At 37.1% G+C, this 27,984-nt stretch overlaps 1 protein-coding gene across 1 annotated transcript in view; it reads right to left on the reverse strand.

The window, feature by feature from the left end:
• Positions 1-27,984, reverse strand: part of myo6b (myosin VIb) — a 56,468-nt gene that overhangs the window by 28,042 nt on the left and 442 nt on the right. Inside the window, exons 2-18 of the mRNA XM_059352834.1 lie at positions 21,768-21,915; positions 18,480-18,549; positions 18,311-18,384; positions 16,875-17,004; positions 14,998-15,103; positions 14,627-14,682; positions 14,421-14,518; positions 14,173-14,337; positions 12,433-12,513; positions 8,722-8,902; positions 7,488-7,632; positions 5,528-5,685; positions 5,074-5,165; positions 4,552-4,624; positions 2,443-2,570; positions 1,397-1,492; positions 932-1,102 (exon numbers count right to left, since the gene is read on the reverse strand). Coding sequence (XP_059208817.1) covers positions 932-1,102; positions 1,397-1,492; positions 2,443-2,570; positions 4,552-4,624; positions 5,074-5,165; positions 5,528-5,685; positions 7,488-7,632; positions 8,722-8,902; positions 12,433-12,513; positions 14,173-14,337; positions 14,421-14,518; positions 14,627-14,682; positions 14,998-15,103; positions 16,875-17,004; positions 18,311-18,384; positions 18,480-18,549; positions 21,768-21,884 — 1,941 coding nt within the window. The 5' untranslated portion in view covers positions 21,885-21,915. The remainder of the gene's footprint in view (positions 1-931; positions 1,103-1,396; positions 1,493-2,442; positions 2,571-4,551; positions 4,625-5,073; positions 5,166-5,527; positions 5,686-7,487; positions 7,633-8,721; positions 8,903-12,432; positions 12,514-14,172; positions 14,338-14,420; positions 14,519-14,626; positions 14,683-14,997; positions 15,104-16,874; positions 17,005-18,310; positions 18,385-18,479; positions 18,550-21,767; positions 21,916-27,984) is intronic.

Here is a 27,984-nt window from a genome sequence, read left to right on the forward strand (position 1 = left end):
GTCTGTGTTTAAATGGATGTCATTCAAAAATCCAAATTCTTATATTTTAATCACATAATTTTGACAGATTAGTTTTGCTGTATCTTAACATGTTTCTTACTGTAGAAAATGAAGACAGCTTGTCCCACATTTCCTCTCCATGTAACACATTCAAGCTATTCAAGGCTTTTGAAACGCACACATCATCTGTGTTCATGAGTCCATGTCTGGTGCATTAGTGATGAAAGCACAGAAGCTCCATGAGTGATAAAGAAACCTCAAATCTGAGGATGGAGCTGGATTCTCTGGTTGCTGCTGAAACATACAGCAGAAAGTTGTGTACCTCTCGCTCAACACACTTTTGTGAGAAAGCCTGAGCAATTCGTTCTTTCCTTCTCTTATTTTTTTCTCTCTGTGTTTTTTTTCTAGCTCCTCTATTATACCTCAAGCTGACTTTATCCAGCTTTATCCACCAAGGAAGGTTTTCTCAGAGGAAAGAGATGGGAGACTGAAGAAAATCTAAGAGAGGGGAGCCAGGTAAAGGTATGAGACAGAGGGATTGAGAGAAGAATAGAAAGGTGAAATGTTAGAGAACAGTTCCTAGAGATAGGAGTTAGAAAATACTAAAAAGAAACTTAAAGATAGTAGTTTGAACTGCTTACAACGATACATTGAAATGTATTTATTGTACATAATTGCATGTTTGCAAATTTCCTGGAAAACCAAAATATTTATTTTATGTTGTTTTATGTAATTTATGTTTTTGACGATAAACTAGATTAAAATCTACAATAGCACAATATTCAATGGATCATTTGTATAAAAAGATTGATTGTGAAATTGAAAGTATTATCATAAACTAAAAATGAGCAGGTTTTATCAATTTGCATTTAAGTTCAGGAACTTTGTCGGACACTCTAAAAATGACATTAGCATCAGCGGTAACTCTGACCTTGAACTTGTTGCCAACGCTGATGAAGCCGAGTTTGCCCGCCTTCTGCTTGGAGTCCTTGTTGGTGATTGAGTTCTCAAACAGCTCTCGAACAAATTTGTCTTTCGATTCAGACACTAAGCTCTCCAAGGACATGTGGAGGGCATCATTATTCTTCTCCACAAACCGAGTCTGTGGACACACACGCATATAAATGCATACATTCATGTAGGAGATTTTAAAGCAGATGGGCAGAATGCAAAACATACTGTAATCAATGATGCCTCATTCCCTGCAGCACAGTGATGTATCGTAAAATTTGTATTGGGCCCAAAAAATATATTAGAGCTGGAAGGATTATTTATTCAATTGATAAAATCTAATTTACTTTATTCACTGACTTGGTGAAACATATTCTAATATTTGATTTAGTGAATACAACCCAGCCCCAACATGCCGATAAATAAGATCTGTGTTAAGAATTACCGTTTCATAGCAGACTGCTCCAGCAAAGTGCCTGACGATGAAGCCCTCGTCATCCCGCAGATTCCTGTGAATGGTCAGCTTCGACTTCCTGGGAACCTAAGTGGGAGAGGAAGAACGCAAATCATATTTAATAACCGAGCTAAAACACATTTAAATTGATTTCCCTCTAATCCTATCCATCACCACCTCCACAGTAGAATCTTGTTTATCCACATCACTATTGAATGAGGAGGGCCGGTATGGAGAATGAGAGATGTGGAACCAAGAAGTGCAGTGAAATCCAGCACAAAGCCCGAAATGATGTAATAAATACAGGCATATTCCTACTAACTCTGTACAGGCTGATTTGCCATTATTTCACATGTTTATGTGCAAGGAAATAATAACTGTATGCAGAAAAGATATATTGTTTTCTTATCTTGCTTATGTAGTACAAAGGAAAAGAAAAATCCATTAAAAAAACACTTCAGGATAAAAAAAAAGGATAACCCAGCATTTTTAAGCTCCATTAGCTTCATCAGTGAGGGGAACCATAATAAATTGTCCTTAAAGTGTAAAAACTGTGTAGCTCACAGCATATTGAAGCACTTTAGATTAAGATTAATGTCTTTCACCCTATTAAATGTACAGAATAGTCTTTATTTTATTAAAACTCTCCCTGCAGTACTGTGTGGCTGCAGCCAGCCAACTCTAATCTTAAGCTTGAATTGGTGTCAAGGCTTCATTTCTAAAAGGATTTCATGCTTGCAGAGATACAGGCAGAGTGACGAACAATGGCGACAATAGCAGAGACAGAGGGAGGGACTGGGACTGTGCGTCAGTCACAAAACTGCTGTTACAAACAGGCAGAGTAAAAATGATCACAATGACAAAAACCAGTGTGCAGTTACATTGGGCCTCACAAAGGAACTTGGTGCACAAAGAAAGAGAATAATAGCAGAATACCGTAGAGAAAGCAGAAGGAGAGCGAGAGAGAGAATAAAAAACATAGTGAAAGATGAGAGAGAGGGAGGGAGGAGGGAGAGAGCACAGCTGAGAGGTCTGACCGTCAGTCTGAAGTGGTCTTTATGTTTGCTGTGAACTGCCAGTGCAAAGTGTTGGTCGCTGGGCTGAGGGAGACGGTTCTCTTCATCCAAAATGTCCAGGATTCCCACCATCTTTGACTCCACTAGGTCTGGAAACAACAATTATATGTGTATCAGCAACATAATTATGATTCATATTTAACACCAGCTGTACTCAAAACCCAAAATTTTTTTCAAAATAGCTTACAAGACCTGAACTCAAATCTCTCATCTCTCTTTAGTCCTGTTTTCTTCTGCATTTTGTGTTTGCGTGTAATTCCTGTTATGTGAAGCGACTTTGAGTACCTTTAAAAGCGCTATAAAAATTGAATGTATTATTATTATTATTATTATTATTATTACACTTTACAGAGAGGAATCTGTATGAAAAGTAATACCCCAGTGCCTAAGATTCAATGATGACAAAACCTGAAATGCATCAAGAATAAAATACTAGGTGGGAACCACTGTGGTCATTATCATGCAGAAGTTATAAAAGCACTAAACGCAGTCTATGAATGTGACATTTATTGGAAATTTCCACTGTTTACTGTTTCTGGATGTGAATATTCAAGGCACAAAACATGTTCATCAGGATGCTCATTTAGCCATATTTCTGAATTATTCATGCAGCATGCTGTTTGGAATATAATGTAATAGCCAAGGACCTCAGGAAAAATTTGCATGAACAAGCACCTGTGCATAAATCCTGAAGATTGATGAGTGAATTAATGGCCAACCCAAACGGTCATTTGCAAGTCATAAATGTTATTCACGGCTGTCAGTTAACCTCGCACCTGAATAATCACAGCCTTTGAAATACAAATCAAACTGCTTCACCTTGATACACTCACTACTCTGAGCCATTAATTTGAGGATTCACTCGAAGAGAGACACAACAAAAACAAGGGGGTGTTATTTGGCCGGCTTCCTGTTGCACAAAAGAGGCCATAAAACCCACAAATACTCATTACGCTTGCTCCCTTCAGACACATGGATATGCCATCTCCTTGGATAATGAGATGTCGGTATTTTTGTCCCCCTGGCAGGTGTTTTTTTTGCTGCTCTGACGTGTAGCCCGAACACGAGGAATGGTCCAAATGAATGCCATGTGGGTGAGCTGGCGTTACACTTGAACCTACCTCAGTAAACTTGTGGTGTGTGGGCTAAACAGACTGACACATTTTGTGTTTTGTAGCAGAAGCCCTCAAAGGCCAAACTTCATCTTAATGATGTCCCTGAGTGTCACTCGAGTCGACGGTCCTGTTTTTTCACATCTGAAGATCACTGAAGATCAGCCAAGGTACAGCACATACTCCTACACATGTATACCTTTGAGTTATTTGGTCATTTCAAACCAGCTCATGTCAAACTTCTGATCAGCTTCAGAAGCAGTGAGCCTTTGACCTTCTTCGTTTCAAAGTCCCACACTTTTCTAGACTTGCCTGTAAGTTTTTCAGGCCGTAATTGACACCAGAGCCCAGACGCTAGATGTTTCTTAGAACATTTCATCTGTTTATTAGAAGATCCAACTGTATGATATTATGTTGCTAAACAAATATTTCTGCACAAAGAGGAAGTAAACTTACCAGTTCTACTTAAATAATATTATTTCCTCTTGATATATTGAATAAATAATATTACATTGTTGTTCCCCCCCATATGTCCGGTGTCTTTTATGAAGAAGAGCCAGAAATGAGCTGGAAAAAATGTCCATGGCATCTGTGCAGCCTTGTTTATTTACTGTATCCATGGAAACTACAGTATAATGAAGGCAGCCATAAAGGTATGGGGTTATTTGTACACAGAAAATATACTTTGTTTACTTTGCTCACCACATAACTCATAAATGTCCAGACTTTATGTACTATGTACTTTATTTTAATTATATTTTATATTCTGATACATGAGAGGAAGTCAAAGATGCTTTTATCCAGCCTGGAAAACACTAAAATCAATTTCCTTGCTTTTTATTTTCAACAGTGACATTTTGCAGGTAAATAATGAACCTCTGAGAAGTGACCGTGCACACAAGGAAGAAGTGAAGTGAGCATCAACAGGGTGTTTTGATAGAACTTGACATAGTCTTACCTATACAGTCCTGGTTGTCAACATAATGCACCTCATTCACTCCCAGACCTTCCTTTTGATACAGCTCTTGCTCCTGCAGAGAAAACACCAAACATCAAAAATCCAAACGACAAACAGATTCTGAAAATGTCCTGATGTATAGTTTGTTTACATTTTTCTGAGTGGCTTCAGAGCATCATCCATCTCAAACAAAAAACTTCAAAACCGGCAATATACGATTCAGATAATGAGGCTTAAGCCAGAATAGTGGCGTATTAATTGGAGACCTTGGAAGAGAATAACGTTAAGAGATCACAGGAGAGAAACACGCCTCATCGTGTCCCTTGAGAAATTAGCATTCTAATGAGAAAGCGCAGGAGAGATGGAGGGAAAATATAAGTAAGACAGAGCAGCTTAGTGTGCCAACCACTTCCTCCTGGCTCGTGACAGACTTTGGCTTGTGAGTGACATGACATGGCAGGTTTCCCGGGATAAAGACATAACCCACACGAAATCAAGTTAATCCACACGCTGCTCACCCACCTCTTTGAGAATCCGCTCGTTGAAGAACTGCTGCAGTTTCTCATTGCAGTAATTGATACAGAACTGCTCAAAGCTGTTGTGTTCAAAATACTCTGAGAGGAGAAAGCAAAAAAAAAACAAAAAACAGAAGAGGCAGAAAAATCATATATTTCAATTAATTCTCCAAAATGAACATTTTTGTAAAGCCTGTGTTAATTATGCAGCCGGGGGAAATTAATTCTCAAGCAAGAGCCCTGGTAATGAAGTGTGTGTGCATGCATTAGGGTACTTATATTAAGAGACATGCTGCACAGACAAGTAGCTCTTTAGCAGACTGAATTCTAAACAAACCAATAAAAAATGCTGGGGAAGTTGCAGAAACACATATTTTCAGTTGCTTTGGGCCAAATCGAACATTCTTCCAAGTTTAATTTTAATTTCCACATTTCATCGAACACTAACTGCATCTCTTTACCAAACCCAGCGATGTCCAACACCCCGATGAAGTTGGAGGAAGTCTCGAAGGGGAAGCACTGGTTGACTCGTTTCACCACATGATCGAAGAGGCGGCTGTACACCGCCTTGGCCAGGGCATCGCGAGCATTGTTTGCCTGCTCCACCTTTAGAGGCACCCTGGAGGGACACACAAAGTGGGGCAGTGAGAGACAGTCCGAAACTGGGACAGGCTAGCCTCTTATTAAACTTCTCTTTTTTATTTTTTCCCCATAATCAACCCAATTTTCATGCAGCAGCAAAAGTTTAGCTGTCTTGATGTGACATTTTTTTTTGCCGCATAGTTCCCCTTTTGATCTTTAAAGTCAGACAAGGCAATCATTTTAAAATGAGGGTTTCTGAGCCAAAGATGAGGTATTAAAGATAAAACGTGAACCTTGAACCCTACTCGACTCTCTAATGGCGCTTTAACACCATTTATTTTTAAATTATTTAGAGGGGTTGACTGTATGAGCAAAGTGCAGATGCACAGTGACCCAGAGTTCAACTCACCTGTCCCAGCTGGGAAGCAGGTGAATTTAAAATAAAAAGGGCTGTCTTTTGATTTGACAGATCGTTGCCTACTTTTGCTTTTGATATTCCACCTGCCCAGCTCTTATAAGAAAAAAACCCTCATTTATCACAAACAGGAATGGTCCACCTATGCACTGCAAAAAAGGGGTGTCTAAAAACAAGATAAAAACACTAAGTCTGAGGGAAATGATTTAGCTGCATGGACAGATAATTTCACTTGACAAGATTTCTTAAATTAAGATTATTAAATCTAGAAATAAGCATGTTGTAAGCTTAAAATAAGAAATTAACTCTTAAAACAAGATAAATTAAAGCTACAAGCAGCGATGAACTGGCCCGAGCAGAGTGACCTGACAATTATTTGTTTCTTACCAAGATAAAAAAACAACAACTTTAGATTTAGAAGTGTTACATAATTTGTCTTGTTTTAAGAGTATTAGTGTTTTTATCTTGTTTTAGACACACCTTTTTTGCAGTGTGCCGAGGCTTAGGTAGCCATGTTTTCTCAATTTCTCTATGGCATTAATGTGAAATGCAGTAAGTCTGAAAAAGCCCATGAGATCATTACAATTCATCTCAGTGACAGGCATTTTCATCCATTGCAATGTTTCAAATGCACACTAGTTAGAGACTCAGACATCCCTGATACCAACACACCCACCGCCCCCTCTGTAACCCTCCACCTCCCAGGGGAAGGGTGGATCTGTCTGGGGCTTAATGACAAAGCCAGGCCCCCTTCGCTCCACCTGCTCCCCAGACACGGGCCTTTACTGTACTGCAGCCATGCTCGCCTGCCTCCTCAGATACAGACTGCATTATTTATGTGGAGAAAACACTTCCAGGCCAGGCCAGCATCTGGCCCTCCTGAAATATTAATCTATCAAACCTGGCCCCATCACTCAAACACCACATCATCACCACGGTACACAATAACACTGCACCACATTCTCTTCTTAACCAGCAAGAATAACCACACATCCAAGTAGAAGTACAGTTTACATTAGCAAAATAACCCCCAAAAAATCCCTCTTTGTTTCTATAAATGTGCCTTTTTTTCCAGTGTGAGTGATTAAGACAGAGCCTGCAAGGAATAATAAGATCATCCAATATCACAAGAACATGAAATAAAAGATTCAACTCTCGTCGTCTTGCATAATAAAGATCACCTTAGTACATTGCAGGATAGTACCAATTAGTACCACTCTGCCCATTTCAATTAAATTCTAGCTGGTTAATCTGTGGAGGATTATTAGCTATTTTCAGACCTATCAGGGATTTGATGCCTTCACGCACACTTGTCATTAACTATGGCAGAGACTTCCAAAGGAGCTAAGTGGATCTTTTTTTTTCCTCAACAAAAACAAAAGAAGTTGCAGAGAGTCACAGGTTTACCATGCTGTTGTTCTTACTTGATAACTGTTCCTTTGGCGCCCCCTGCTGTAGTGAGCATGACTCTGGTTGTGAGGCTGACGCGCAGATCATCCTTGTCCAGACCCAGTAGATCAGCACAGCACTCCAGTGACTGGCCTGACTGGTTCTTAAGGATGCAACCGCCTGAAACACACAGTGAGACACACACAAAAATCATCCTATAGTTGGTGGTTCTGAAGTGATTTATTTTCCCTTTGGAATGCCCTTGTATTCAGCTTTAGTGGGTGTAAGGCAGTGGTTCCCAACCTTTTTCTTGAGGGACCCACATTTTTACCATTGTAAACTTTGTAAACTTTGGCCACCCCCCCATTGTCCATTGCTTCTATGAAGCCGAATTCAATATAACCCTCTCTTTTTCTTTTTGAGATATTCAGCATTATTGTCTCCCTGACGCTTCGCCATTTTTCCATTAGCTCTGTGTTTCTGTTGCTAGGTGAGGTTACCGCTAGGTGAGGTTACCGCTAGGTGAGGTTACCGCTAGGTGAGGTTACCTGTGTATACTGCAGGAGCAATGTTACACATGTCCTGATTCTCGTGATATAGCCTTTATTTTTAAACTTTTTAAAGTGATTTTTCTATTTAAATAAATGAATAAACGTTTAATATAGCCCTTATTTAGTTGTTTTTGTCCCGTTAATGAATTAAATGCTGACTCATCTATATTTAACACATTAGATTTATTACATCCCTTAATATCAAGAGGGCTTCCCGACCCCCCGTGGATCTTTGGCGCCCCCCTGGGGGGGTCGGGCCCCCCCTGTTGGGAATCACTGGTGTAAGGTACACTATGTGATAAGTGAGGAGAAACTTCTGAAAACTGTCCTCATGAAAACTTTTATAGTATACTTATTTAATCCACAGAGACTTTGACTGTAGAGACACAAAGAGAAAGTCAGAAAAAAATATAGAGAGATATCATGGTTACCAGGGTAACAGAGGCTCTCTTTATCACCATTTAAGACTAAACGGTAGTGACATCCAAGGACAGCAGAGCCATTCTTTTAGATTTTACATTGATTAAACACTATAACAAATTGTGGGATTCTATGTGCTCAACTTTACAATAAACAAATTCTCTACGTATTCAGAATAAAAGCTGAAAAAAATATGACCTTGGTAGTTCACATGAACAGTGATTAGCTCTCTTCTCAACACAAATATAAAAGAAAGAACTTTTTTTTAAATGTCATAAATATTTGTCATGTGTCTAACCTGATGAGCTCCCTGTTTCTTCAAAGTCAATGTTGCCCAGATGCAAAACGCCAGCAACCACCCTGAACAGGTCCAGCTTCTCAGTGTCATCCAGCCCGATCTTCTTCATGGCTACACACATCCTGTTGAAGTCGCCCTGATCGTCAAGAAGAGGGTCCTTCAGAGCGCCCACCTTTAGGTGCTACAAAACACACGGGGGAGTCAGAAAAAACAAGTATCACAAAGGCAACAGACAAGGTGTGAGGATTCAATTCAAATCAGAATTTACTCAAACGAGAATGGCAATCTATATTTTATACACTTATTGGCCACTTTATTAGGTACAGGTGCATCTCAATAAATTAGAATATGATGAAAAGTCCATTTCCAGCAGTTCAAGTCAAATAGCCCCAACCGAGTATTGAGTCATATAGATGGACATACTTTAAGAGGCCAACATTTCCATATTAAACATACTTTTTAAAATTGGTCTTTTGTAATATTACTTTTTTTTTGAACACACTGAATTTCAGGTCTTCATTAATTGTAAGCCATAATCATTATAATTAGAAGAAATTGAATAAATTAAGTTAAATTAAATTAAATTAATTTTGCATGAAATGGATCTAAATAATGTGTTATGGCGGTTGGGGCGACTGTGGCTCAGTTAGAGCGGTTGCCTACTGATGAGAAGGTTGGTGGTTCGATCCCTGACCATGGTAGCCTACATGTAGTATCCATGAGCAAGATACTGAACCCCAAATTGCTCCCGATGCTGCTTTCATCGGTGTGTGAATGAATTCCCAATGGTGGCAGGTGGCACCAGTGTGCCCTAGTAGCCTCTAACACCAGTGTGAATGTGTGAATGAGCGTAGTGTGTAGTGTAAAGCGCTTTGGATAAAAGTGCTATGTGAGTGCACTCCATTTATTTCCACTTTTTGAATTGAATTACTGGCATAAATAAACTTTTCGATAATATTCTAATTGATTAAGATGCACCTGTAGACTTGTTCAACTGCTCATTAATACAAATATCTAATCAGCCAATCACATGGCAGCAACTCAATGCTTTTAGACATGTAGACATGGTGAAGACGAGCTGCTGATGTTCAAAGCAGCATCAGAATGGAGAAGAAACATGATTTAAGTGACTTTGAAAGTGACATGGTTGTTGGTCTGAGTATTTCACAAACTGCTGATCTAACAGCCATCTCTAGGGTTTACAGAGAATGGTCCGAAAGGGGAAATATCCAGTGAGACAAAATGCCTCTTGTTACAACCAAGGTATGCAGAAGAGCATCTCTGAACACACAACACGTCCAACCTTGAAGCAGATGGACTACAGCAGTAGAAGACCACACTGCCACTTTATTAGGTACACTTTCTTAGCTGATAAAGTGGCCAGTGAGTGTATTTTTTTTATTAATATTGAATAAATCTGATTTGAATTGAATTGTAGGGGACCAAACAGCCTAAACTATAAAAGCCACACCTTAACTCTTTAAGCAAACCAAAATATTTTACATGAATGTGTTGAAAGAGCCTCCACCAGCAGCAGCACACAGCAAACACACCATCCACCATTCACACTCAGCCTGCTCTGCTACTGTATTGTCTAAAAATGTCCTGACAAGAAAAAACAGAGCCTATGTATCTTAATATATCCAAGGGAAGATAAAAGAAGAAAAACAGGCATGCAATGTGAACAGAACACTCCAAGTCTCATTAGGAGTCGAGATGAATAATACAGTGATAATTAACAAGGGCTGCACAATTATAACTGTATATCTACTCCTGATTATACTGTCAGATTGAGACCATGTTGTACTGAGGGGAACAACACTCTTAATTGCACCTTTTTCATTTGTGTATTTATTATTTGCAAAAAACAAAAATCTATCTTTAATAATCTTTGAAAATATTCACAATAACTGTGCAGCCTTGTATTGTAAAAAAGCTGAGTAAGCAAACATCCTTTGTATTGTATTGTATCTGAGCAGCATCCAGCCCCACCCAAACCTGGCAGACACATGCAGACAAAGAGGAAGCATGCACACTTATTTCCTGTTTGCACTACAAACAGCAGCATGTAAAACCTGAGGCTCTCAGTGTTTACTTTAGGAAAATACAGGATAAAGAGCAGGGAGCACAAAGCCCTGATAAGAAAAGAAACATCACCTTATTATCCTATTTTACACAGACACATGGAAGGATGGACACAAGTACAATGACTTTGTTAGCAACATATTATTATTAATACACAATGTGCTCACAACCCTACAGCTTACAGGGCTTCAACCATTCAGTTATAAATCAGGTATATTGTTATATTTATTAAATATAAAGCACAGAGTAAGCATGTAAGATAAAGAGCCTTTCACATTGAAAGAAATTCTAACCTACAATAAAGCCTCTTACAAATATGAATATTAAAATAAATAAATAAGTAAAAAGGGTAATTTGAACATAATAATATTTTTTCTACAATAAAGCCTCATACAAATATGAATAATATGATAAATAAATACATGAAAAAATAAATAAATAAAAGGATAATTTTAACATAAGACTATTTTTCTACAACAAAGCCTCTTACAAATATGAATAATATGCTAAATCAATACATATGTTAATAGATAAATAAATGAATAAATAAAAAGGTAATTTCACATAAGAATATTTTTTGTATAATAAAGCCTCTTACAAATATGAATACAATGCTAAATAAATAAAGACCAAAATACATAATTAAGTAAATAGATAAATAAATAAATAAAATGAATGAATGAATGAATGAATGAATGAATGAATGAATAAATAAATAAATAAATACATTTAAAAGAGTAACTTGAACATAAGAATAAATTTTGTTCTGCACAAGTTTCAAGGAGAAATTTAAAAAAAAAACATTGATAAACTTGATTAATGTAAAATCCTGGACGTTTAGGGTGACATTGAAACCAAGGCACAGCTAAACTAACACTAGTGGCCTCTAAAAAAATCAGTTTGGCTTTTAATATTTCAGTGAGAATGCAAAAGTAAGAGTGGATTGCATATTTAAAAAAAAAAATCAAAGAATAGCTGTTCTGATTGGCCTCTAAGGTAAAACAAACTTCCACTCCTTGCACTTCTCTAAATGCGTGAGGCTAAGTAAACCCATGAGTAAATCCATTAATAGAAGACTGAAAGCACCTCTTCTGTTTACCACGATCCCACCTGATTTTCCTGAAACTTTGATTAGCATAAAAGAAGATATTATTCCGTCTTGGAAAAACAAGAATTGAAATGAACATGTATAATTAGTCCCTGAGAGAGCAACATGTCACACTTATTCTTCTAATTGTTTCATGATATTAATTACACACCTCCTGCAGGCTTTGCAGACCCTGGTTCTTTTTCATGTCATACATAATTCATCAAACACAACAGACCTGAACTCATTTCTTGGCATGAAATATTTCTATTGACCGGTTCCAGTTTGCAGCTGATTTCCTTGAATATGTGTGTGTGATTTGCTTTTAGTCAGTGCTTAGTCAGCATTATTGGAAAAAGAATAACGTGCATCTATCTAAAGGATTGATTGCACGGGAAGGAATCAAAAAGTGTTACATTACAATATATTACAATGCATTACAATGCATCCTTTGTTGTCCTGGATTGGTAGCAAATCTAACACCAAACTATGAATGTATTGGGTTAGAGTGATTAGGCCAGAACAGAACGTGACATTACCTCAGGGCTCTTGCGGTTCTGCATGATTTGTTTATCAGAGTCCTTACTGGCAAAGTATCTGGTGCATCCTCGGTTCAGGTACTGCAACGGAGAAAAAAAAACAGCTCAAAAACATTCAAACATAATCAGTATTTTGATGAATTAAATCCAGACACAGGGTAGATGCATTTTCACTGGTGGTGGCAAACCTAGTGGGGATATTTGTATTGATTTTCATCATCTCACTTTAAAAGATTCACTTTGTTGTCTTCCAATATTGCTCCACAGCTGACTAGTAGTGAATTGCATGAAGTAATTGCCTCTGTTGATGTGGGTGTCACCTCAGGGACCTGATATAATGACACAGTGATAAACATCTAAAGGAACAGCTTGAGCTGCTTGTTGTTCCGTTAAGCGTTGTTTTGTAGAGCATGTAGAAGAAAATAAAGGCTGGGGTAAACACCTTTATGCTCTCTGACTTCACCCCTGCTGAGCTGATAATTGCAATCAAAAGGGGAAGAATTCAATTGAGGAATATTTTGCCACTGAAGGGATTTTGATTTCAATTGGGAGAGCCTCTTGACATCGCTATAAAAAAAGCTTCTGTGACATCTAGTGGGCTTCCATAGAACTGAAAACCAATGTACACCTCAAAATAGTGAGAAAAAAGAGTAAAGTCCCTTTAACCTGTGAGCATCCTATGTCCCGACCGACATAGGATATATGATTCCTCAAAATGTTACCTTTCATTAGCACCCAGAAATATGACTGCATGGACATTTGGTACGTCACCATGGTTACCAAGGCTGCTATTGGAGTCTCCATAAATGCATAATTAAAACTATTATTATGATTACTATAAAAACCTGTGTAAAATAGTATTTTTTAAAAATATCTTCATCAAATTTGAAATGGGAGAAAGTAATATTTTATACTAGACCCCATTGTGTTTTCCAGCTAATAAGTCCCAGCTATAATGATCTGCAGGCCTGTATTTACCAAAAATATTCAGGCGGACAATAAAAAACACATTTTTTATGTTTTTTTTTTCCAAGTGTTTCAACTTCCATCACTCAATAACAGCAGCACTTACAGTTATTCTGAGTCTTTGGGGATAAACTCCTGAGAGCCTATGTATCTTAATGTAGTTAAGGGATGATAAAAGAAGAAAAATAGGCAATAGGCATGCAATGTGAACAGAGCACTTCAAGTCTCATTAGGAGTCAGGTTGAATAATACAGTGATAATTAACAAGGGCTGCACAATTATTACTGTATATCTACTCCTGACTATACTGTCAGATAGAGACAATCGAGGAGAACAAAACCCTTAATTGCACCTTTTTCATGTGTGTGGTTATTATTTCCAAAAACAAAAAGTCTATCTTTAACAATCTGTGAAAACATTTAAAATAACAAAAATATTCAGGCGGACAATAAAAAACACATTTTTCATTGTGTTTCAACTTCCATAAATCCATAACAGCAGCACTTACAGTTATTCTGACTCTTTGGATATTAACTCCTGAGTGATACCTTTCAAATGTGACCAAAACCACAGAATTACTCAAAACTATTCAAGAACAGGCATTTTACAGGCGTTTTAAGTGAATTTTAAGGAATGTTAAGGGGTGAATTAAATAGCAAATTAATTAAAGTTTGGAACAGCACAGTTGAATGATCTTGGCTCACAAAACAGTTTATGTGTTCTTCTGAGAAACATATAAGGTGCAGAACCTGCTGTTCATCTGAGCCCACTGACCCTGAAGCTGTCCGGAGAGTCCAGACGCAGTTTCTTCTTTATGTCCTCGGATGCTCCGGCACACAGCCTGTAGAAGATGTGGTAGTTCCGCTCGTCGTTACTTTGCATGCAAATCCTCGACTTCTCTAGCAGGTAATGTGAGACAAATCCACCCACAACTGCATTCTGGTAACACAACAAGAATCAGATCTTAAAATCAGACTTTGAAATTCATGAAATCTAAAATATAATCATCTATCATCTATTACCTTCTCATTAAAGTGGATTTCCACAAACTTCCCAAAGCGACTGCTGTTATTATTCCGGACTGTCTTTGCATTACCAAAGGCCTCAAGAAGGGGATTTGCTGTAATTTGCAAGGGGAAAAACAGGAAAATCAGGATCACACTGCTCTCATGCAGTACATAGAGTACTGATAGGTACTAGTAGTTGATCTTTTAGGATTTGTTATTACCTTCTACAATTCTCTCATCAATATCTTGACCACTTCCATATGTTGTGGTGAGATATCTACAGGATGGGGATGAAATCATGTATCACCAATGATGAATAGATAATAATAGTTAAAAAGACAAAAAGATAATCACTAAAACCCTAGATTAATACAATAGCTTTCCCTTGCAAAGTAGCAAAGTTGTGCTATTTTAATTAATGTTCCTCAATTTTATGTGAGATGTTGCAAGGTATTATCAGTAACTCTCAATGCAGTTTGCAGTCAAGGTTCAGTGGAAATAAATTTAAATTTTGATTTGTAACACCACTTCATATCCTATGAACACACAGTCAGAGGTGAGAAGATGCAGGAAGATTCACGTGAGCTCATACCTGAGAACAAACTTGGTGTTTTCAGTCTTTCCAGCACCAGATTCACCTGATACTATGATGGACTGGCTCATCTTGAGAACCTTCATGTCCCTGTAGGCTTTGTCGGCTAAAACAGACAAACAAAACGATTGAATAAGGAAAACCTGACACTGAAATAACAAATAGTTATGGAAGAAAATAATAAACCACCCAATAATAATAACAAAAATAATAATAATAACACATTACATTTTATAGCGCTTTTAAAGGTACTCAAAGTTGCTTATCATAACAGAAATTAGACACACAAAAACACAAAATGCAGAAAAACAGAACTAAACAGACATGGGAGATTTGAGTTCAGGTCTTTAATTTAATTTAAGAGCTGATATCTAGACATGTTCCATGGTTTTCTTGATAATGATTTTGGTTGTTATTATATAATATAAATTAATATAATATAATATAATATAATATTACATAATATTACATACTATTATATCATATCATATCATATCATATCATATTATATTATATTACATTATATTATATTATATTATATTATATTATATTATATTATTTTATATTATATCTTATGAGCTAATTTTGTTGTTATCATTATATTTGTTCAAACAAATGAACCTTTAGTTGTACCAGGCATTAAAATGAACAAGAAATTGAAGAAAACAATGGTGGTCGATTCATTTTTTCCATGTCTATATATTGTAAAGACACATTCCCTTAGATACACTAACCCCAAAGGCTGTATAAAAGTACCTTTACAGTATCACATCAGTTTAAACTAAATACTTTACAATACAATACAACTCAGTTACTCTTTTTAAAGTAATATCACTTCATCTTGTTGTTAACCCCATTAGTTCAGTAGTTCTCAACCTTTTTGAGTCGCGACCCCCATTTAACATGCATGTTGTACGCGACCCCCGCTCATTGAACACAATCTCACATGCACAGTTCAGATCGCCCCCCCAAAAAAAGACAAAAAAAAGACACAAAATGACTTAAAAAAGACACAAAATGACTAAAAAAGGCACAAATTGACCACAAAATGATAAAAAAAAGACACAAAATGACCCAAAAGACACAAATTGACCCAAAAAGACACAAAATGACCAAAAAAGACACAAAATGACCAAAAAAAAGACACAAAACGACCAAAAAAGACACAAAATGACCAAAAAATGCACAAATTGACCGCAAAATCATAAAAAAGACACAAAATGACCCAAAAAAGACACAAAATGACCCAAAAAATGCACAAATTGACCACAAAATCAAAAAAAGACACAAAATGACCCAAAAAAACACAAATTAACAAAAAAAGACACAAAATGACCCAAAAAAGACACAAAATGACCAAAAACTGCACAAATTGACCCCAAAATCATAAAAAAGACACAAAATGACCAAAAAATGCACAACTTGACAACAAAATCATAAAAAAGACACAAAATGACCAAAAAAAGACACAAAATGACCAAAAAAAGATACAAAATGACCAAAAAAGACACAAAATGATCAAAAAATGCACAAATTGACCACAAAATCATAAAAAAAGACACAAAATGGCCCAAAAAAGACACAAATTGACCAAAAAAATGCACAAATTGACCAAAAAAATGCACAAATTGACCACAAAATCATAAAAAAAGACACAAAATGACCCAAAAAAGACACAAATTGACCAAAAAAGACACAAAATGACCCAAAAAAAGACTCAAATTGACCAAAAATGACACAAAATGACATGAACACTTTAACACAGTGGAGACAGAGCTGACTTCCAAAATGATTTGGCGACCCCCAGAAATCATCTCGCGACCCCAAGGTTGAGAATAGCTGCATTAGTTAACAGAGATCAGAAGGTGTGAGCTCACCTATAGCGTAGACATGGGGCGGCAGAGTTCCCAGTGACTTCCCCCGGTACGACTTGATGGCGTCAGGGCCATAAAGTTTGGGGATGTCATAGTAAGGATTCACAGCTATCAAGATATTGGCTACAAAAGTCTGTAAGAGATAAGAATACAGGTACGATGAGAGTCTTTGAGAGAAAGTTAAGCAAAAATACATATCAATTATTGAATAATAAGGGACAACAGAGCGAAAACAAGCTGCTGAGACACACCTTAACTTCTTTCCCTGCCTTGTTTTTCCCATCTACCAGCTGCCACTCATTTCCTAAGTGAGTGACTGGGATCAGGATTGGGTTTGCCAGTCTGACTTTGTGACCCTTCTCTAGCTTCCCTTCCCTCTTTACCACCTGGTACTTTTCCCCCAGGGAGACAAGGACAGGGATCCTCTCTCTCCTGCTGTCCAACATGTTACTGTATCTCCTTATGAAGCAACTGGATAGTAGTGACTTTAATTTATTGATTTGTCCAAGCATGATCCAGTTTAAAAACCAGTACAAACACTTGGTTTTCACAAGGTACAGGGAGGAAGAAGGGCTTTAATAATCGGGTGTTTTCATAAATGATAAATGATTTTTGTATTTGTTTATTTCATCTATTTATTTTCTATTTTTTTGTAAATATGTTTCATGTATGTTTAGGGAAAATAAATGTTAATTGAGTAGTGGAGAAGGGGTAGGTTTAAATAAGCATATGCTTCATCCTACTCCTTTTCGGACATGTTCGGTTCACATTATAGCTTTTGTTTTGACTATTGCTATTATTGTTTTGATTATTCTCACTGGATTTGTTTGTTTTTCAGTTTACTTTGTTGTGTTACTCGCACATGTTCGAAATAAAAAAGCTAAACTAAACTAAAAATGTAACCTTCCTGTTATGTTGCGGGTCAAATTGACCGATTTTGAAGTTTTTTTTCCTATAAGAAATTTTTTTAAAATATAAAATAAAATTGAAAAAATCAATGTCATTTAAAACCATTGTATTTTATATGTAGGTATATCCAATGTACATAAAAATAACTTTTTAACACGCTTTTAAAAAAATGAAAAACAAGTGAATTATCCTCATTGAACCATGATCTGTTAGAGGTAAAGAACACTATTGCACTAAATATGCATATCTAGAAATATTATAAATAATATAGTTAGTAAGGGATTTATTGATTAAATAAATATAAACAAGGTTTATTGGGATTTTTTGACATTTTTTGACATTTTTTGATAATTAAACATGCCCCGCACATCAACACGACAGGAAATCCAACACAGAATTAACGAAATACACTTCCGCCCCCTTTCAAAATAAAAGACCCACAAACATCATTGCTGTTCCTGAGAAACGAACACAACAGGAGGTTAAACTTGTGTTAAAGCAGAGTAGTGCAGATGGAGAAGAAAACATACATAGATGTGGTCTTTGTTGTACCGCACTCTGACGTTGTTGAGAAGAGTGGCTTCATTCAAGTACATAAGGGAACCTGAGAACAGAGGAAAATAAAACGTATTATTCATAAAAAACAAGATCATTGTAATGAAATGAATGAAATGTTTAGCCAACTATGTGCTGACTTACAGTTGTCGTCTACATGTTTGTTGACATCATCCTCTGCTGGGAAGACTTGGCTCATCGGAGCCAGAAAGGTCTGCAACACAAACAGTTTTTTTTTAATTATTTGAACCTAATTTTTATTTATTTAACCTTTATTTAACCAGAGAATATCCCATTGAGATTAAGAACCTCTTTTTCAAGGGAGCCCCTCCAGGAGAGACAGACATGCGACATGCTAAGTGGCGCTGTCTCGGTTTACCCCTGCCAACTTTATATACAAGATTATTTGTTGTTCTTTCAAAAGCTCATGACACAAAACAAATGTTTATCAGCTCCCAAAAAAGGTTGGGGACATATTAGGAGTAATAAAAAAGCTAAGCAAGAATGCATAAACATGAATCATTCATCATGGTTAAAGATCACAGTAATGATGTTTGGTGCGACATGTTCCCAGGCTAAATTACTTACTGATATTCTCACTCTATTGTTTAAGAGTCTGAGTTAATGGAAATAAACTCAATGGAACAAGCCGGCTGTGAGAGAAACAAGGGGAGACATGGCAGGGTAATGAATAATTTGGTGGGAGAGCAACCGGATCTGAACACCTGAGTGAGTAAGTGAGTGTATGTGGTGTGTACGTGTGTGTGTGTGTGTGTGTGTGTGTGTGTGTGTGTTTGGGAGGGTTGAGAAGAGATGATGGTGGTGCTCTGTGCTGATCTTGTAGGAACCAGTTTGTCATTTTAATAATTTTCTTTTTTTCTTTTATTTTTATTTTGGTGTATTCCTTGTCTGTGTGCTGTGCTATTTGTTTATTTTTCCCCTTTTCTGTGGTTTGTCATGTGAGTGCTTGATGTGGGAAATAAAATTAAAAATAAATAAATACATAAATAATAATAATAAAACAATCAACCCTCAACATTCACACAGGCCCAGGGAATGTGCTGATGGTGGATGGATGCTAAAACAAGGCGATCCCAATGGTTTTTCTACAGTATCAATAAGAAACATTATTTTGCTCCCTTTGCATGTTCAGTACACTCCTTATATCAATGCTACTGCATGTGTGTGTGAATATGGCCCAGTCTGTGCTCTGATGCATGGTTTATTACCGCAAACAGGCTGTAAGCATAAACAGAATCTGCTTTGTGTGCCCGCTACAATACTTTGGCTCAGTCTGGACAATAATAACCATGTGAGCAATGTCTAACCAATAAAATTGACAAAGCAGAAGAGGCAGACAGGCTGAGGGTCGCGCACTGAGCCGAGGCACTAATGAGCTCTACACTGCAGTAAAAAAGACACTCAATGGTCCTTTCATTCCCTCGCTGAATGGGACAGAGTTTATGCCTTGCAATAAACTGATAATGATCGCTCAAAGTTCACAGCTATTCCAAATAAGAGTGAACTCAAACTCATTCATGTTTTCTTCCAGCTCGGTTTGGCACAACTGTCAATATTTTTGCATTTGTGCAGAGTCTGAAATTATCCATCTGAGGTGCTCAAAGTGCTGATTGAGGGAGTCAGTAAATGGTTAAGGGCCTCACAGTAAAAAGTCTCTCACAAGTTGTCCACCAAAAAGAAGCCATTAGGCTTCTACACTTGACAGATGCTTGTTAGACAGGTGCACTTTGACGTAGTAGCCGATTAGTGAAAGTATTGACATGGACACTGACTGACAGAAGAAGATAATATAATGCATGCATTTCATGCCACTTCCAGGGGTCAAAAAAGGTATCTAAGGGCTGCCAGTGGTCTTTGGCCTGCTGTTTGATGAACTAGTTAGATAGAAGTTTGATCATTGCTCATTTCCCATGCATGTTTAATTCTGCAGTAGGGCTGAGTGATATGATGACATATCATCAAAACGATGAACATGTCAATCTTAGATATATTTCTATGTCATTTGGATGACACTCTTCATTCTGATGGTTGCATGCTGGAGCAAAGATGGATTGAACTGAAGCGGCTGTGGCTCAGTGTGCAGAGCGGTCGCCCACTGACCGGACAGTCGGTGGTTCGATCCCTGACCATGGCAGCCTACATGTCGAAGTATCCTTCAGCAAGATACTGAACCCCAAATTGCTCCCAATGCTGCGTTCATCGGTGTGAGAATGGATTCCCAATGGTGGCAGGTGGCACCGTTTAGGGTAGCCTCTGCCACCAGTATGAATGTCGAGTATGATTGGGTGAATGAACGCAGTCTGTAGTGTAAAGTGCTTTGAGTGGTCGAAAAGCGCTATATAAGTGCAGGTCCATTTACCATTTAACCATAGAAGTGTAAAAAAAAATACTATATTGTGATGTTTATTGCTATTTAGATATCAAATGACCAATATCGGGACAGGAGATTTTGGCCATATCGCCCAGCCCTGTTGTGCAGGTCTGGTATTAGAATGAAGTACAGCATTCATTTTGAAAAACTTCAAAATATAGAAAAGTTTCAAAATAGATTTTGCCATGCAAAAAAATGTTCAACATTTTTTGTGTTGCAAGGAATTCCTACTAGTACAATATATACATACTTGTAAACTTGACTTTTTAAAGAAGAATAAAGCTCTTCTGTATAAAAGATCCAAAGAGCTAAACAAATGAATAATAGACAGTATTTCTAGTGGACATTTTGCCTCTTTCTTATTCATAATGACTGCATTCCATGTCACTGTTCCAGTACTTAAGCCTACTATTTTGCATGCTGGCTCACAGTCATGGCTTACTTTACCAAGCCAAAATGTCTGAGGAGAGAAATGTCCATACAGTCGTTGTAGTGAGAACACTGGACACAAATGCAGAGGCAACCGGTAGAGGACATGTCTGTTGTAAACATCAGAGTCCTGCTTGCTGGAGACACGTGACGGCTCAGGTGTAACAGGTGGCCTTTACCTCCTAATGAGCAGCTCTCCCTCTAGGCAACACTATCAGAGCACCTGCTGCTGCTCTTTATTAATTCATGCCTCTGTACATGTGGTCTCTCATGTTTCTCACATTTTACACATTGTTTTGCTAACGCCTTTGTGCCTAAAATCGCACTTCAGACAGACTGTGGCAACAATACAGAAAAAAAAGTTTTCATTGTAATTCTCTGTGAAAGTCTTGTGCTTATGAATGTATACATTTGTATGTTGTGTGCACTCTCCTGAGGCTCAGAACGCCCAATTTATGTGAAAGAATTCAATGAATATGAACCGAGCCACATGAAAGGAGAACAAGCAGCAGCCCCTCACCCATTTCCCCAGTCGGACTTACTTTGCCTGTAAATGGAAAGCCAAAATGGGGTGTGTGCATGTGCCTGTTTGTGTGTGTGTGATGACCCACCTTGCCCTTCTGGTTCAGTGGTTCTATGGTGAGTGTGTCGGCTCCTATGTCAACGATCATCCCCAGCTGGAACCCGTCGGCGGGGTGGGGCGCCCACACTGGCTTCCCATCCTCCATGGCTTACCTCCAGTCCAGCACGGCTTCACAACTGGGAGAGAGGGGGAGATGGAAAGAGGAAGAGAGGCAACATAAATAAAGGAAAAGCACATGTGTGGCTTAAAATAAATATGCAAAGTACAGTACACAGTTTTGCATTTTTTACCAAAGTAGTTCAAACGAACTGAATTTGCTTCTGTGCTTCTGATTCTGTAGCCAGCTCCCCAAGGCTTGTACATGAACACATTATATATTCCACCTTTTCTTCACGGCTGACATACAGAAGCTGAAGTCAGCACTGCTCATTTATCAACTAAGCAAACATACACCCCCCATGATGGTAAGTAGTGTCATTGTTCTGTTTTATTGTTGAGTAGCTGCTCCTGATTTGCATCGCAGCATTTTCCTACGTCCTAAATACGCCACAGACTCGTCACCACTAACAGATGTTATGTCTGTAAACATTGTCTTTTACTTGACAACGAGACTAATATCAATTTAGTTAGTTTTGACTGAAAAATCCTTGAGTGAAACCACACTGAAATAAACATGAAAAAGATTTTGTCTTGACTTGATGCTGTCTGCTTGGCTTCCCATTAACCTGTTATTCCTCCCACTGATCTTATAAAGGTGGATTTTCCACTGGGACACGACTGGAGGGACTCCTGCCGTCTCTCGTGAGGACAACACAACCCCAAGTGACCTGATATAAACAATCTAGGTCCTGTCAGTCTATTTTTGGACTGTGTAGTAACCAAGCTAAAGCTTACAGCAGGTAATCCTGACACAATACAATGAAACTGTGACATTTTGGTGTATAGCTTGTATAGAACTTTCTGCATGCGTACAGTTATGCAACCTAAACCCCATTAGTCAGTTTTAACCCATTGAGGCCTAAAACGCCTGTAAAACCTCTGGCCGATTCTAAAATAACCCCCTAAAACCTGAAGTTTTTCTGGAAATTCAACAGAAGTGTCAACGCTTCTACTAAATAATAGATTTTTCAGCCTCTGTAGCAGATAGAAATTAAATTCAAAAAGTATTTGAGAGCTTATACAAATACTACAAAATGACATATCCGCTTGTCAGGCTTCAATGGGTTAAAGCCGAACATTGTGTGTTGCTATTTTTCAAAATGCAACCTTCAGAGCTGAGAAACTCCAGTTCTTTGACTGGCCACTTGAGGCTGGCTCCAAAAGCAGCTCTATCCCCATAGACCACCATGTTAAAAATCCCAACTTTTTTTTTTTTTTTCCCCCAAAAATAAATAACATGTTTACAGCCTGATCTCTATAGCTAATTTCCCTATTAAAGACAACTTCATGGGGGAGGATTTTTTTATATAACTCACCTATTCAAATTATATTAAGGCTTAAAGTTATGCATAATTAAGGGCTTGTCCACTGTAAGTGACAGGCAGGTGCCCTCACAGACTGCGTGTTTCAGCAAACAGGCTTCATTTAGCACACCTCAGCTGACCCTCCACCTCTTTGCCCATTTTTGGATTAGCTGGGAGTTAAAGCAGTCAGGCAGTGCTTATATGGGAAGCCGGAGGTACCACACTGGGCTTCACAGTGACTCTTCAGAAACTATGGATGACCTCACAGAGACTACATCTATGTTTTATACAGTCTATTGTATTTTAGTCATCAATCATCTATACAGTATATCATTTAAAAGTAAACTAAGGCAAGGCAAGTATACTGTATAGCACCTTTCAACAACAGGGCAAGTGCTTTACACAGAACATTAAAAACATTAGAAAGAGACGTATATAAAATTGCATTCAAATATAGAATTTTAAGACTGAAAAAGAATAGAAAAAATATTTTAGAAAACATATAAAAGTATATTCAAATATAAAAAAATTTAATTGAAAGCAAGCTGATAAAATATTTATATCAAATATCAAAGGAATAGAAGTTACAGTGTGTTATTACTGAAAGGCAGTGGCTAACAGAAAAGATACTAAGATAATGAAATAATGCCTGCTGGCTCTTCTAACCACTGTTTTTATTATTATTTTTTTGCCAAAATGCACAGCTGTAAATTAAAATTGCACACATTTATTCTGTAATTGCCAGCATCAGTTGGACCCTGGCAGATCCAAGGTACAACCACGGGGAAAACTCCTGTCCGGAATCTTGTGCAGACAAAATGTGAAAGCTTTATTTTCACATGCGTGTCATTACAGATTCCTGACGGTTAATCCTTCGACCACAGAGTTCTTAAAAGTAAAAGTGCTGACATTATGCCTCAGTATCCCATTAGCTTCAGGGGATTGAGGTCAAATGTGACAGAGGATAGGTGCTGGAAAATGCTGATGTAGTCTTTAACAAGGATTCAAAGTTCATCAGGTACATCAGCAGAGCATAATGGTAGATCCAAATGAGGGAGGGGCTACCATCTACATTGCTTTTCTGTCTTTTTGTACCACAATGGCCTTGAATTATTAATATTTTAAGTTACATAGTATTTATGATATTACTCCTGCAGCTTATTTACAATAAACTGACATATGCTATTTATATACTATTCCTTTAGGTTACATTTTACCTTGTCCTCCATTTCTTTCTCACTTGGCAAGAGACAGATGTTTTTTTTTTTATATTATTATTAATTTAGACAAAACACAAATCACCAATGGACAAACACAGAGAGAAAAACAAAAACAAAACAAAAAACACAACAACAACAAAATCCCAAAACCAACCCAAATAAATAAATAAAACCACAATAATAAACAAGAACCTTAACACATCAAAACTAAACAAGACACAAACAAACATCAAACATAATTACCACATAAAACATACAGTATATCAGTAAACTTGATAACCTTGATAGGAGAAAATAAAAAGAGACAGATGTTTGCATGTACAGCAATGAGGTCATCACAATCAGACATGTACTGCTTTGTTATCAGACACACCATGTCTGATCAGTTCACCTACTTTACATCTGGCTTTTCTCAACAGCGACTTCCAGTCACTCGCTCACTTTGAGGACTTTGTAACACAAGGCTCAGGTGGCAAAACCATTAAAATGGAGATCTAAGCTCCAGCTGTTGGACAGCGGTTATAAACTTTAAGAAGTGGTTACCAGGCTGGAAACCAGGCATCCACTTTTGGTTGCAGAAATGTAAAATGTTGTTGCCATATTTAGTCACCTTATATTTTAAGAAATTAAGTTACTATGCAGTTATATGTCAGCTTAATGAGGAATAATTTGTCAGTTGAATCAAATTGCACCCCACAGTCTCTAAAACAGATGCTGGTGTGTGCATGAGTAAACACACTAGCACATATGCAGCATTGTTTGACTCCAGTTCTGAATATAACAGCAATATTTAAATACCGCTAATGCAACAAATATGGAGGAATAATAACATGGTTGCCATCTGGTATGTTACAAATTGTGTGTATAGCATTAGCCAGAGCCACACACAACTTATATAAATCAATATCAAGTTATTAACGTAAGCTTAAATGAATTCAAACCTGGTTTGCATCTCAATTAAATGATCCTTATTAGAGCAAAGCAGGGCTGAATGTTATCACTACTTCCACTGGAAGTGAATGTAGGTTAAGACACATGGCCTGTTGTTATCTTATTTATTACCATATGGCCCATGTATTGTAATAGCAATAATCTTAGTTTACAATAGACCTCTTTCTCCTGGGCAGGCCTACAGCTGAGTAACAGAATGATTTCCTACATTAAAGGACCGGCGCACCATTAAGGCTAAATCCAGGACTATTTTATTTTATTTTAATTGATTGAGACACTAGAAGCTTCTTGATCCTTGTTTTTAGAAAGCAGAACCAACAGAAGGTCTTCACTGCCATGATGCTCAATAAACAAATCTCATTCTATAATATCTAGATGGCTGCTACAAGTGAAAGGCCCCATTTATAACTTTCCGAAACTAAGACTGTGTCATCATTACATGGAAGTCATATACAAATTTTGCTGCGGTGATCATTTGAATATCACAAAACCACATTCAAACATAAGCAGGAGTTTAAAATATGTACCAGACAGAGGGAGGATAAAGGTTACTTTCCTATTCTGTTATCTTCAGCCTTCAAGTGTGAGATCAAGGCTATGGGGGATCTTCTAGACTGTCTCGGTTAGATGCCTGATAACTACAAGGCTTTCCCACACTTCCCTACTTCAATCCAAGTTTAATTACAGTGTGTCCACACAGGAAATAGACTTCAAAACTAGACAGCCACCAAAGGCCTTAATGCCCACACACATCTTGCTGTGATTTAAACATTCTGTATATTGTAAAATGAAGACAAAATGTATGCTTTCAATATTTATCATGAACTTAAAGACGTCTGCTGAAAACTCCATACACAACACATCTGTCTTTGTCATATACAGCACTGGTCAGTGTACCAAGAGCTTTGGGATTCTAATGCTACTTTCAAAGAAAGCCTCCAAACAGTCTGGTACATCACTTAGGGCGATGGCATTTAGATTACTACACTGTAAAAAATGTCTGTAGATTTTACGGTGGAAAAACTGCTAAACCTTGACAGTAAAAGTCCATAAAATGATAAATGGGTTAATTCAGTTTCAGTAAAAATGAAACACCGTAAATGTATATATCAGCCAAAACAGTATTTTTTATTTTTTTATTTTTTTATTTTTTAAATACATTACTCCACTCCGCTGTGTTTGTAGCAAAAAATATATACTGTAATATATATACAAGTCATCACTGTAATTTTTGCATTTATCTTTTGTACTTATGTATCTTTTGTAACTGTTAAATGTACTAAACACCAGATCTCTAATAGAAATAGACTGTAATATTTAATGGTGAAATCTTTAATTTATGTGGCATTTATAAAGTATTTTCTTGTCAATTATATGGCAGAACAGCGTTTCTTTTAAAGGAAAAAACTTTTTTATTCATACAATAAAAAATGTAATAAAATGGCAATCTTAAACGTGAAATCAACAGTGCTAATATCATTTTACCGTAATATTAAAAAAAGTTATACCGTATTTATTACGGTAAAGTTCTGGCAACCACAGCTGCTGGTTTTTTACCGTGAAAACAACAGGGGTTTTCTTACAGTGTATATCACTGAGTCCTCTCAACAAAACAACAGTGCCTCATGAGAAACTTTGACTCTGGCACTAAATCCTCTTAGTATCTGACCCTAATCCAGACAGGGAGGTGAGACGCTTCAAGTGAGATCCAAGCACAACAAATAAAAGCAGGCGATCAGTTACGATACAATGCAAATCAGAAAGGTATCACATGTCCCGTGAAACACAGAGACCCATATAGTTCAGAGGGAGAAGGAAACATAAATGTACACACAAATGAATGGACACTGGCTCACTGGGTAAAAGCAGGACGCACAAACACGCCTCTTGTTTCCTGCCTCTTGTTTCCTGTTCTCTACCAGGCGAAAGGGACATGGAAAATACATTGGATATCCACGACAGGCCAACAGGATGAACAAAGTTGTGCAGACGAGTCACACTTTAAGAGGTGTAGCTTAAAAAAAAAGATAGTTTTAAGAGAGGTTTCAATCGGTTGGGGGTTGACAATATGTCAGAAATTGCAGAATTAAGCAAACTGGGGAGATTAGACAGGCAAATGACATAAGTTCAAAACCATCTCATAATAAATAGATTTATTTATATTAGGGCTGGGCAATATATCGATATAAAAAATATATCGATATATTTTTAAACGTGATATGGAAATAGACCATATCGCATATGTCGATATAGTTCAATTTTTTTTCTTTCTTTTTATATAAATGCTGCCCTTACTAGGGTTTGTCATATTTAGTTATTTTGTAATGTTCGTTATTCGTTACTCATATAAATATATTTATTTCAGAAAAAGATTGGCCTATTTTCTTTCAAAGGCTATTTTCAAAGGCTAAGATATTTTTTTTATTTAAATGTGCACTTTATGGCACTATGATTTTTTTTAAAAAATACTCCTGTTGTTATACAGAATTTATGTTAACTTAAAGAAACGGTTTCAATAAAACTACTTGTGACATGTCATATTTGGCTTTGACTTTAACTGAACATTTGCTCTCATTTTGCTTTAAAAATATCAGAATATATATCGTTTATC

This window comes from Centropristis striata, chromosome 16 (genome assembly GCF_030273125.1).
Source record: "Centropristis striata isolate RG_2023a ecotype Rhode Island chromosome 16, C.striata_1.0, whole genome shotgun sequence".
Classification (NCBI taxonomy): Eukaryota; Metazoa; Chordata; class Actinopteri; order Perciformes; family Serranidae; genus Centropristis; species Centropristis striata.